The sequence below is a fragment of the Ascaphus truei genome, chromosome 13 (assembly GCF_040206685.1).
Source record: "Ascaphus truei isolate aAscTru1 chromosome 13, aAscTru1.hap1, whole genome shotgun sequence".
NCBI lineage: Eukaryota > Metazoa > Chordata > Amphibia > Anura > Ascaphidae > Ascaphus > Ascaphus truei.
Window position 1 is genome coordinate 12973552 of NC_134495.1, and position 13716 is coordinate 12987267.

Here is a 13716-nt window from a genome sequence, read left to right on the forward strand (position 1 = left end):
TGTCCACCAACACCACCCCATATTGTATCCATGTGCCAGACAGCCAAACTCTGCTTGGGCCACTTCGTCCTCCCAGGCAGCTGAGGAACACGAGATGAAATGACAAGACCCCATAACCCCAGCGAAAAGTCACACAGTACAAAGGGAATGTACAATACAGGGCCTCTCTCCTGACTCGCGAAAGGTCCCCATGCACATGAATTATTAACGATACTGTTAGCTGTTACATTGAAATCGACTTTTCTGCTGTTGGAATCCTCCGGAACCCGTTATCCAGGTGCAAGTTCTGCAGGGCTCGTCAGAGGAAATGATCCCCGAGCTGAAGTTGAAACAAGCGGTGGAACATCTCGACTGTGTGTTTATTGATCATATGTGGAAGAGGTAGAAACCGGATGCGGCGTTACTGGTGGTGAGCCCATTCCTAAACGTCCTGTGCACTATTGGTACCCGTTTCTGTGTTGAGGATCTTTATACATTCACACTTACGGCCTCACACACACGGGAAGGTAGAATCAGAAAGATTCCCACAACCATGCAGGCTATGGAAGTGCAACAAGATCATACCCCGCTTTCGTTTTGCCGACAAAAAAAGGCGGCCGTGACCAACACATATTAGGCCTCATATCGCAAAGAAAAGCCAATGCCACTAAAAAACGCATAGGGATTTTATCATTTCCAAAAGTGAATGATTCAGCCGTCTCTTAAGGCCGAGTCCATAGAAGGACAGGCCGCGCTGAGCCGTGCGGACGCTCCGCGCTGAGCCCCTGCATCCTCAATGAGGATGCCTTGAGAGGGGGCTCACGCGAGCGTCCGCAGGCGTACTCAGGCTTTGGAGTTTTCAGCCGAGCGCCAAGCTGTTTTTCGGCGCGCTGTCGGCTGAAAACATCCAATCAGCCTGACGCAGCGTCAACGTCACGGCGCCGTGACGTTGACGTCAGTGCGTCGCGGGCAATTGGCCCAGCGACGTCACTGCCCCACCTCCAACCACCTCCCCCCCCCCCAGCTCCCTTCGCGCATGCTGGCTCGCCTGCAAGTTCATGCAATCGCGCACTTCAGCAGGCGAGCCTCAGCGTCAGCGCGCCTCCGCTCTGATCAAGACTCTATGGCCCCGGCCTAATGTTGCTGCGTGCTACATTGTATTATTGCACGCGTGGCCAACTCCAGTCCTCAAGGGCCACCGTCAGGTCAGTCTGGTTGAGACACCTGTTCTGAAGCAGTCATCTTTAAAACCTGACCTGTTGGTGGCCTTTAGACTGGAGTGCCCCCTGCCCCCCCCCCCAACGCATTATTGCATCTAGTTTTCATGCTGCACCGTGCCATGCGTAATGCTGCTGTTGACATTACGGACACGTGTGACAGTTTCCCGGCTCCTCTCGCTCTGCGCAGGAGTGTGCGTTACTCAGGAAGGGCGCAGTATTACTGGCGGACAACGTGGTGTATCCCAGAACCCCCAAATTCCTTAAACACGTCCGGACTAGCGGCCACTACGACTGCACCAGCTACAGAGTGCATATAGCGTACACGGAAAAGGAAGACGCACTGGAAAAGGCGGTGTTCAGGGGGGATAGAATGGTAGGAAATGGGATTGGGGTTGAGGACCCTCGCCTTGACCAAAGTTGATGTAGCCATGCAAACGCTGGTTTTCTTTGGCTTCGTTGAATTGTGTTGCAAGACTGCAGTGACTTCCCCTTCAACTCTTCTGCATAGGATCGCGCAGGAAGCCCCCTCTGAGCAGGAGCACCGGAATCCGCGTCGGTTCCATCGGCCTATAGCAGGTGTGCATGGGGAACCCTCATTTTGTTCATGAAGCAGATAAAGCCATGTCCTTTCTTTATTTTTGTTTTGGCACATGCTCTGATTTAATATAAAAATAAATTATTTCTACATGGAAATACAAATATGGGAGCTAAAATCTTTTAGTGGCTGCAAACGGCAAAAGCTGAAAATGCGAGTATTCCATAATAATAAAAAAAAAATATATAGTTTTGGAATTGGTTAAAAAGAATAAAAAATAATGGCTGCCTTTTTCTTCAATAGAAACGATGTTGACGATGTCTCGTGTATCATGATTGGAGAGGACGTCATTTAAGCACAATATGATTGCCAATGGTTTTTCTTTTTCTGATCCAATTATTTAATGAAGAACGTCCAAAGTGTAATAAGAGACATATGATGAGGGGCACTGCAGCTTTAAGACAGGCCTGTTAGATCCATTTTGACCCGCTCCCCTGGCTGCGCACTAGATTTTCAACTTTGTTTTTTCAGCAAACCTGTGGGATCTCCTCTTCCCTCCACGGGATCCGGCGCCCGTCAGCATACATGTGAAGAGTGAAGATCAGATCGTTACATCTCATACCTACTGTAAGCCCCGTTAATTCATGTAGTACAGGGGTAGCCGACTCCTGCCCGCAAGGGCCAACAGGTCAGGATTTCGAGATTATCCCTGCTTCAGCACAGGTGGCTCAATCCACCACTGCACCACCAATCCTGAAAACCTGACCCGTTGGTGGCTTTTGAGGACTGGAGTTGCCCACTCCTGAGGTATTGTGCTATAGCAATGTCTGTATATACAGGCATACCCCGGTTTAAGGGCATTCACTTTAAGTACACTCGCGAGTAAGGACATATCGCCCAATAGGCAAACGGCAGCTCACGCATGCGCCTTTCAGCACGTCCTGAACAGCAATACCGGCTCCCTACCTGTACCGAAGCTGTGCGCAAGCAGGGAGACTATAGAGCCTGTTACAAATGCGTTATTTACATCAGTTGTGCACGTGTATGACGATTGCAGTACAGTACATGCATCGATAAGTGGGGAAAAAGGTGGTGCTTCACGCTAGGTACATTTTCACTTTACATACATGCTCCGGTCCCATTGCGTACGCGAATGCGGGGTATGCCTGTATATATGCGTACGCGAATGCATGGTATGCCTGTATATAGGCGTACGCGAATGCGGGGTATGCCTGTATATATGCGTACGTGAATGCGGGGTATGCCTGTATATATGCGTACGCGAATGCGGGGTATGCCTGTATATAGGCGTACGCGAATGCGGGGTATGCCTGTATATAGACGTACGCGAATGCGGGGTATGCCTGTATATATGCGTACGCGAATGCGGGGTATGCCTGTATATAGGCGTACGCGAATGCGGGGTATGCCTGTATATATGCGTACGCGAATGCGGGGTATGCCTGTATATATGCGTGCGCGAATGCGGGGTATGCCTGTATATATGCGAATGCGGGGTATGCCTGTATATTTGCGTACGCGAATGCGGGGTATGCCTGTATATATGCGTACGCGAATGCGGGGTATGCCTGTATATATGCGTACGCGAATGCGGGGTATGCCTGTATATATGCGTACGCGAATGCGGGGTATGCCTGTATATATGCGTACGCGAATGCGGGGTATGCCTGTATATATGCGTACGCGGGGTATGCCTGTATATATGCGTACGCGAATGCGGGGTATGCCTGTATATATGCGAATGCGGGGAATGCCTGTATATATGCGTACGCGAATGCGGGGTATGCCTGTATATATGCGTACGCGAATGCGGGGTATGCCTGCATATATGCGTACGCGAATGCGGGGTATGCCTGTATATATGCGTACGCGAATGCGGGGTATGCCTGTATATATGCGAAAGCGGGGTATGCCCGTATATATGCGTAAGCGAACGCGGGGTATGCCTGCATATATGCGTACGCGAATGCGGGGTATGCCTGTATATATGCGTGCGCGAATGCGGGGTATGCCTGTATATATGCGTGCGCGAATGCGGGGTATGCCTGTATATATGCGTACGTGAATGCGGGGTATGCCTGTATATATGCGTACGCGAATGCGGGGTATGCCTGTATATATACGTACCCGAATGCGGGGTATGCCTGTATATATGCGTACGCGAATGCGGGGTATGCCTGTATATATGCGTGCGAGAATGCGGGATATGCCTGTATATATGCGAATGCGGGGAATGCCTGTATATATGCGTACGCGAATGCGGGGTATGCTTGTATATATGCGTACGCGAATGCGGGGTATGCCTGCATATATGCGTACGCGAATGCGGGGTATGCCTGCATATATGCGTACGTGAATGCGGGGTATGCCTGCATATATGCGTACGCGAATGCGGGGTATGCCTGTATATATGCATACGCGAATGCGGGGTATGCCTGTATATATGCGAAAGCGGGGTATGCCTGTATATATGCGAATGTGGGGTATGCCTGTATATATGCGTACGCGAATGCGGGGTATGCCTGTATATATGCGTACGCGAATGCGGGGTATGCTTGTATATATGCGTACGCGAATGCGGGGTATGCCTGCATATATGCGTACGCGAATGCGGGGTATGCCTGCATATATGCGTACGCGAATGCGGGGTATGCCTGCATATATGCGTACGCGAATGCGGGGTATGCCTGTATATATGCGTACGCGAATGCGGGGTATGCCTGTATATATGCGAATGTGGGGTATGCCTGTATATATGCGTACGCGAATGCGGGGTATGCCTGTATATATGCGTACGCGAATGCGGGGTATGCCTGTATGTACGCGAATGCGGGGTATGCCTGTATATATGCGTACGCGAATGCGGGGTATGCCTGTATATATGCGTACGCGAATGCGGGGTATGCCTGTATATATGCGTACGCGAATGCGGGGTATGCCTGTACCAGTGTTCGAAGAACCTTAAAGCAAAATGTTTTTTTTTTCCACATTTTATTTTCTTGCCTGTTCCAACGCGGTTTTTCTTTTTGTTTTACATTTGATGCTACTCAGAATATATAAAGCATTTAAAATATATGTACGGGCAGTTAAAATGTCTCTCTGGAGCACAGTGCAGTCTAACCACAGACGCTAGAAATTAAGAAAACCATGATTTAAAACCCTTATTTTTATTTCTTTACAGCAGGACATGATCAGGGGGCGACATAGTATTATTATTGGCTCCTGTGATGGATTGCTGCTAAAAAAAAATAAAATAAAAAAACAGAAGCCAATGAAAAAAAAACAACTTATATCAGAGTTCCTTACACTGACCTGCAGCAGACGGTAAGTGCAGAGTTCCACCAGGCGTGGCTGCACCCTGCAGTATACACACATGGTTCTGGCAGGAGAGAATAATCTAGCACTCGCTGAACCTGCTCCTGATGTCTGAGCACGAGGTGCATCGAATGGCTGCAGAGCGTTCAGATACCACAAGTGAAAGTGCAGACTGTCCGTTCCAGGCAGCGTTTATTGAAAACATGTCAAAGTTGTCATTTTACACACCTGGCACGTTACAGGCATTCAACCCATCCAGATTAGTAAAACATCAGCATATGATACAATGTTACTGCAACGTGTTCTTTCATTCCGCATATAATCACTTGCGGAGGGGGAGGGGGGGAGGGAACTCCATCTTTTCTCCTAATCTTCAACTCAAACCAGTTAATTGAAGAATAATTATATTAGTCTAAGATCCCAGGGACATAACTTACCCAGACAACGTAAGGAAAGAGACACACTGCTCATTGTTTTTCAGCAGTTTCAAATCTGTTTCTTTTACCCATCATGAAAGTTCTTCTTTTAAGGCACATGACCGCTACAAACACGTTAGTGACTAGTTACCAGCAAAGTTTATAGTTTGCTTTTCTTTTTTTTTAATGATTATTTATAACCTTTTATTTGCTGCCAGAGCAATGCTTGGCTGTTCCATCTGGCACTGAAGGAGTTAAATATTCTTGCTTATGTGATCTTGATAAACAGAACAAAAAAGGATTATTTACAGCTTAGGCCATGTGGGGATCGTGTGGGTGGGGGGGTATTTGGAGAGGGGGCGAAGATGCCTGTTCTAGGAATGCAAAAACAAGACAAACATTTATTAATTTTTCACACACAGAGCATAGTTGTAAAATCCAATCAGTACCAGAGGATCCACAGAGGGCAATGTGGTACTGGCCTCTCTGGTACTGAATAGCTAAGTCTGCTGCTGGGGTACCCTCAGTGGTTTTCTGGGCTTGGCTTTGTTTGAACAGGAGTAAACACAAAATCAGACTAAAGAACAGAGCTGGGACGAAGTGCCTAAAATCACCCAAACTACACAACCGGAAAGCAGGCCTCAGCTGGATCGTGCGGAGCAGGGTCCTGTAGTATTGATGCGACTGTCCCCTCACTGAAGGTACACCACAAAGCTACACAACTCGCGCTAAAGTAAACAAATGGAAAAAAGTATAAAAACATTTAAACACTAGATAAAAATACAGCAAATGTCCTTAACAAACCCCCACAAAAACAAAAACCACAGCTAGAGCTGTCCTGGGGTTTTGCCGAGAACACGCGTCCCACATCGAGAGAACTTCATGCTGGCCCATCTAGTACTGAAGCACTTTTTACCATCAGCGTTTTAATTTGGCTGCAGTGCAGACAGACTATATGGATACGTGTAATAAGGTTTCTATCTAGTGCCTTATTACTGCCGTAGGCCTGTGTGAAAACCAACCCATTCCCTGGCCAAAGAACCGCAACGTATCGGTTAGCGAGATTTTAAAGACGTCCGCGCTGCTCATTTTTACTGCCACAAAATGGTATCGGGTCAGGGGTCTGGGCGCGCTCCCGCGGGGAAGCGAAGACGTTTAGTATTTCTATTGGCTGGACATTCATAGGGTTCTTAAAGAAACTACAACAAATTAAAATGGCTGCCGCTTGGGCACTAGCAGGAAACCACTGATTAACTTGGTGGGACGACCTGGTTCAGGTACCCTAGAAAAATAAATATTGGCCAGGGGATTGCTGCTTTAAAGAGGGTAAGAGTAGGCACTCGATGCCACAAACAAAAAGCAAAGAGCGGTGTCTTGGTGATGTAACGTTTGATGAAGGACTTGAACACATGCTGAAAGTCCCCAGTACCTTCTCTTCTAACTGTAATTGAACGTCTGTTCTGAAATTCACTTAAGTGTAAACTTGTTGGTTAAGACCTGAATGCAAATGTAACATAAGGGCTCCTACGCAATGATGGCGGAATCCCCTCCGCCGCATTTAAATTGGTCCTCACACCCGCTACTCCCTTCCTTCACTCCTCCTGTCCACCTTCATCCCAACAAGCATGGCCCACAGTTATCACCGCTGCTTAAATGTGGGTGTTCATGATGAAGGATTGCACAAGCAGCCATTATTCATATGACACGCCTAAAATGCAACGAACGTGTTTTTGCTAAAGGACTTCATTGCTTCTCCATTCAGTGCCAGAGAGACCAGTGACGTATTGGTACCAAAGTAGAAATGACAGACAATTTCAACATGCAGACACCCTTCTTGAATGAGAACAGCAAGAAGTGCCAATGACTGGCATACATGTTTACCCTCATGAGTGGCACCATTACAGGGTTCATGACCCAGATTTAGGAATGGACACCAGGTGTGATAGCAAAGATTGGTTGTAGATCACAGGTAGACATTAGGAAATCTACAACCGTATTTTGGGCGCCTCCTGGACACAGAGACCGGAAATTGCTCACAGCGACGGCTCTTCCACAAAGTAAGAACGCAAAACCCTGGGGTGAAGGGTTTCAGTTTATCTTCTTCAAATCCCCCCCAGTTAAACTAGTCTGCCCACTGCAAACTAATCACCTTATTTTGGCAAATCTATATTTTACACAACAAATAAACAATCAATATATACAAGTTTATACATCGTCTGACTGTCCAGGATAATGGTCGTGATCTTCAAAACACAGAGCACCATCTATGAATATACAATGTATTCTTGCAGAACAATTCTGTTTTTTTAGATACATCATGTGTGATTATAGTGAAAGGAACAACAAATGTACTTATTTGATGGGCGCAATAAAAAAAACAAAAAAAAACAACAAAAAAAAACACACACTTCTGGGAGCAAATTAGGGTCCACTGCTGGCAGTCTTGTCTTTTGGCCACACATCGGCTTAAAGTGGATGTTTTTCTACAGTATAAACCATTTTCCTTTCCGGACCTTAAGGCTGTAAAAGCTGCTGGAGTTAGGTCTAGTACTGATGGTGTTAATGGTTATGAGAGTAATGGCCAATTTCTCAGGTATGCTGAGCAGAGTGTTTCTTACTACAGGGATGATAAATAGGTTTGCATGGCTTTCGTCCGATACTCCTACCACCTCCAATCACAGCCCAAGGTTTAATCAGTTCCTGAGACTTCACATGCAGCAGGTCCGTGTGTTCCAGTAGTATCTGTACTGCAGGGCCATTAAATCGGAAGGCCAACCAAACCTTCCAATCGGGGTTGAACAAACAAGTACACAAACTGCTCCTCCCGCAGGAAATAAGGAAAACGACAACCTGCTCTATTCAGGCAAAAAGCTAAGAGGTGTACCAGTGATTCAGCTAGAGTCTGAAGCTGTGTGTGGCAATGAAACGGTCAATTGTTTCCCAATAGTTGGGGGAGGCCTGATTACCCCAAATCCGGAGAGGTTAACAAACATGCTAGAGTTGGAGTTGCATGGTAATAATAATAATAATTATTATTATTATTATGTGGCGCTTTTGAAAACCTGGAGATTTTGGTTATTAAGCACACACAGAATTCCTGTGAATGGAGAAGTTGATGCATTACCCGGATTGCCAGAGGCCGAGCAACATAGCCCAAGGATGGTGATTGGTCCCAAAACCTTCAAATAAGGAGGTTTCAATTTGCTTTGACCACCTAATCCCACAGGGGAAGTCAAGGGGCTAACAAGGACCACCCCAGCTTAAATGTAATGTGCCTTGCGATGATAGGAGTTTGTTCCCATTGATATTTTTTTTTTATACCCAAGAAAAGCTCTACACAGGCACACACGCACACACTCCAGCACACACGCACACACTCCAGCACAGCATATATGGAAACATCGAAGAGTAATATAAAACCCAGTCCCCCCCAACACACATCCCAAAAAATAAAAACCCAAACTATTTCCCTTTGTAGCAAGTTTCATTAAGCACCTACTGAAATTACATTAAAATCCAATGGCAACTGTGATTTGTTATTTTAATCAAAAAGGTTAGTTTTGCTGCAATGATTCCATGATAAAAGGTCCCGGATTATCTGATCGGGTCAGTATGAAATAAGGAAAACTAGCCAGGGAGAATGCAAGCTTCAGAAGGTGGATACTCCTTGGAAACGTTTACAATGCAACTGAAGAGAGCACGAGTTAAAGGCAAAATGATCCTACAGCACAAGTGTCTGCACACACATTGCAACCAGATAACTTACTATAGCTGCAGACTTCAGAGCCTGCTGGTGGCTCTGTTTATTCAGGTTATTAGTGATCTGATGGTCCAGTTCTATGTATGCTCCGCCACATGAATGAGTTGGCTGGGGGAACATTGGTAGAATGACAGCTGTACACATGAGCTGAAATTGCATTCCTGTTTACAGCATGCACACTCCGATTAAGAGTCCCACTTCAACCAGGAACAAGAACCAAAAGAATTCCAGTCCATCGCAACACATTTCATAGTCAGAAGACAAAAAGCAGTCCTGGGGTTTTTACTGCTGGGCTTCTGAAGCGTTGAGAATCACATTCCAACCCAATCCCTGATGGAGACCAGTAATGCTTAGTGTTGCTCTACATCACAGGTCCACCTACCATGAAAAGGAGCTTAGTTACACAACTTATAGCCAACTTTCCCAATCCAGACTTTCTTTATTCTCCTTCTCTTGGAATAAAAACCACAAACCCAATAAAATCCCATCACTCCTTGGCAGAAAAAATAAAAAAGAAATTAAATGTACCTCAGTCCACAAAACTTCATTCGGATTTTCACAGTTCAAAGTAAGGAGAGGAACAAAAAAACCCCCCCCCCACCCCCCAAAAAAAACAGGAAAGTGCTCACAATTCTTCCTGTTGGCACCCAAAAGTTGTGGCATCGTCTTCTCGCACAGGACATTATCCCATTAAAAGTTTCCCTTCTCGTCACCTTCTTGTCCCCAAATCTGCACCATCCCAGGTTTCCATCAGTACAGGGAGAGTTTCGGAGCAGGGGGCGAGGTGCAGGCTGCTTCCAAGAGAATGTTATTTATGAATATATACTTTACATTTATGTACTAAAAAAAGTGTCAATTCAGAAGAAAAATTAAACAACCGCAGTTTTTTGGCTATGATCACGTAGTTTGGTTCTCAGACACCGCAGGTGGCATTTTTTCATCCTGTCCCTTTTTCCAAAAGGGGTTCAATGGTCCTCCCCGTGGAAACATCATGGCAGTGGTGGGTAAGGACTCCTCCTATGTGTATTCAAATTTGTGATTCTTGGTTTATAAAATAAAAAATTAAAATTAAAATAAAAAGGAATGTCTCCCCCAAACAGAATTATTGGAAGTTTAACCCTGTAATACAAAGAGAAGAGCAGATATAAGGTAGGAGAAAGGGGCGTAGGGATGAGAGAGAGAGAGAGAGATGGTGTTGGACAGGGGCACGAGGGAACAGGAACAGGGGCACGAGGGAACAGGAACAGGGGCACGAGGGAACAGGAACAGGGGCACGAGGGAACAGGAACAGGGGCACGAGGGAACAGGAACAGGGGCACGAGGGAACAGGAACAGGGGCACGAGGGAACAGGAACAGGGGCACGAGGGAACAGGAACAGGGGCACGAGGGAACAGGAACAGGGGCACGAGGGAACAGGAACAGGGGCACGAGGGAACAGGAACAGGGGCACGAGGGAACAGGAACAGGGGCACGAGGGAACAGGAACAGGGGCACGAGGGAACAGGAACAGGGGCACGAGGGAACAGGAACAGGGGCACGAGGGAACAGGAACAGGGGCACGAGGGAACAGGAACAGGGGCACGAGGGAACAGGAACAGGGGCACGAGGGAACAGGAACAGGGGCACGAGGGAACAGGAACAGGGGCACGAGGGAACAGGGGCACGAGGGAACAGGAACAGGGGCACGAGGGAACAGGAACAGGGGCACGAGGGAACAGGAACAGGGGCACGAGGGAACAGGAACAGGGGCACGAGGGAACAGGAACAGGGGCACGAGGGAACAGGAACAGGAGGGAACAGGAACACGAGGGAACAGGAACACGAGGGAACAGGAACAGGGGCACGAGGGAACAGGAACAGGGGCACGAGGGAACAGGAACAGGGGCACGAGGGAACAGGAACACGAGGAAACAGGAACAGGGGCACGAGGAAACAGGAACAGGGGCACGAGGAAACAGGAACAGGGGCACGAGGAAACAGGAACAGGGGCACGAGGAAACAGGAACAGGGGCACGAGGAAACAGGAACAGGGGCACGAGGAAACAGGAACAGGGGCACCAGGAAACAGGAACAGGGGCACCAGGAAACAGGGGCAGGGGCACCAGGAAACAGGGGCAGGGGCACTAGGAAACAGGAACAGGGGCACGAGGGAACAGGAACAGGGGCACGAGGGAACAGGAACAGGGGCACGAGGGAACAGGGGCAGGGGCACGAGGGAACAGGGGCACGAGGGAACAGGGGCAGGGGCACGAGGGAACAGGGGCAGGGGCACGAGGGAACAGGGGCATGGGCACGAGGGAACAGGGGCATGGGCACGAGGGAACAGGGGCAGGGGCACAAGGGAACAGGGGCACGAGGGAACAGGGGCAGGGGCACGAGGGAACAGGGGCAGGGGCACGAGGGAACAGGGGCACGAGGGAACAGGGGCAGGGGCACGAGGGACTAGGGGCATGGGCACGAGGGAACAGGGGCACAAGGGAACAGGGGCAGGGGCACGAGGGAACAGGGGCAGGGGCACGAGGGAACAGGGGCAGGGGCACGAGGGAACAGGGGCAGGGGCACGAGGGAACAGGGGCAGGGGCACGAGGAAACAGGGGCACGAGGGAACAGGGGCAGGGGCACGAGGGAACAGGGGCAGGGGCACGAGGGAACAGGGGCCCGAGGGAACAGGGGCAGGGGCCCGAGGGAACGGGGGCACGAGGGAACAGGGGCAGGGGCACGAGGGAACAGGGGCAGGGGCACGAGGGAACAGGGGCAGGGGCACGAGGGAACAGGGGCAGGGGCACGAGGGAACAGGGGCAGGGGCACGAGGGAACAGGGACAGGGGCACGAGGGAACAGGGGCAGGGGCACGAGGGAACAGGGGCAGGGGCACGAGGGAACAGGGGCAGGGGCACGAGGGAACAGGGGCAGGGGCACGAGGGAACAGGGGCAGGGGCACGAGGGAACAGGGGCAGGGGCACGAGGGAACAGGGGCACGAGGGAACAGGGGCACGAGGGAACGAGAGGGGGCAGGGGAACAAAAAACAACAACAAAATAAACTAACAAAATAACCATCCGTGTTTCCTTTGCCATGATTGGGGGAAAGGGTAGGATGAACAGTGGTAGAGCCCAACATGACCCCCATACACTATTTGCTCTGGAACTTTATGACCGTAAAGAGGCCGACGTTGGGGCCTGCGGTTAATGGGGTGGGACAGTCATTAAATACAGGAGGCAAGAAAGAGGAAGGTCTCAGTCCCGAGTGTCACTGGGTAACTTCTCCAAGAGAAGGGATCCCGCTGCTCTCAATCTACAACCGAGGAAAAATAAATGAAAAGACGCTAACCGGGCCACCGTGTGTAAGCAAAACGCAGCATCCAAACCCAGACAACAGCAGCAGAACCAGGGCAGGAAATCCTCATTCCCTGCACGGGGGGTTCTCACCTTACAATGTAGCATCGAGATGAAATAGGGGAATTTAAAGACCAAGACCAGGGGTGCACAACTCCAGTCCTCACGGGCCACCAGCAGGCCAGGTTTTAAGGATATCCCTGCTTCAAAATATTCAATCAAAATAACTGAGCCACTGATTGAGCCACCTGTGCTGAAGCAGGGATAGCCTTAACACCTGGCCTGCTGGTGGTCCATGAGGACTGGAGTTGTGCACCCCTCATTTAGATAAAAAGGAGCTTGAGAATTGAAACGAAGATCCCAAGCAGGTTAGGGAAGTAGAGATGTAGCAGCTGTTATTGCACCGTTCATGCGGGGGGTGGGGGCCAGGGGCCAACATTCATGGTGCACATTTGTGCAAATCTCACGCACAGGCTGGTGTCGCGTTAGTGGAGCAATGTACGAGAACAAACGGTGTCATCACTAGGTGGCGCTGTGGGTACCGTCAACAGAGCACGCAAGGTTTTTGTGAATGGTGCCTGTGTGTGGTCGGTGCAGCTACGTAGTTGTGCATACACGACACCACTCACTGGAACGCAAGCTGTGAGGCCATAATATGACCATGGGACACCTAGTGGGCAAAGCAGGTATTTTTCCCTGTAATTTCCCAGAATCCCTGGCTGCAGGGGAAGCACCGCATGCTGGGAGATAATGGGGAAAGGCAGGGCTGCAGACCTGTCCGAGACGTGTGGGTGGGCTCACACGTGGGATTTGTGTTGGCTGTTTTGCAGACTTCCTGTTAATGTGTTAGCAAGCGCAGAGAATGGCTCAGTTTGGAGTTATTGTCTGCATTGCGTAATGCGTTAACGGGGGCGATCCCAGCCGCTACAGCTCTACAAAGAGGCGATTATCAGCATAAAAAACAGGGTGAGAAGGAGGCGGCACTCAGATTATAGTGCAAATTTCAAGGCATTTGGACACCAGAATTGGCTCCCCTTTGCTGCTAGAGAGGTAAGGGGCAGACTGGCCAGGCACCCACTGGGTAATAACCCTTTTTACTGCTAGAGGTGTCATTGTTGCATTGCCTCTCCAGCAGC

The 13716-nt window shown here is 49.2% G+C and overlaps 1 protein-coding gene across 4 annotated transcripts in view; it reads right to left on the minus strand.

The window, feature by feature from the left end:
• Positions 1–4906: 4906 nt before the first annotated feature.
• The window catches only part of ARVCF (ARVCF delta catenin family member), a 61337-nt gene continuing 52527 nt past the window's right edge, over positions 4907–13716 (minus strand). For 3 of the 4 annotated variants that reach the window (XM_075568576.1, XM_075568577.1, XM_075568573.1), the window contains one exon: positions 4907–10365. Coding sequence is in view for 1 of the 4 variants with exons in the window: in XM_075568577.1 (XP_075424692.1) it covers positions 10360–10365 (6 nt within the window). In the remaining 3 variants the exon portion in view is untranslated. Of the gene's footprint in view, positions 10366–12282; positions 12540–13716 lie in introns of those variants that run through there. The other variant, XM_075568575.1, reaches the window with a different exon arrangement.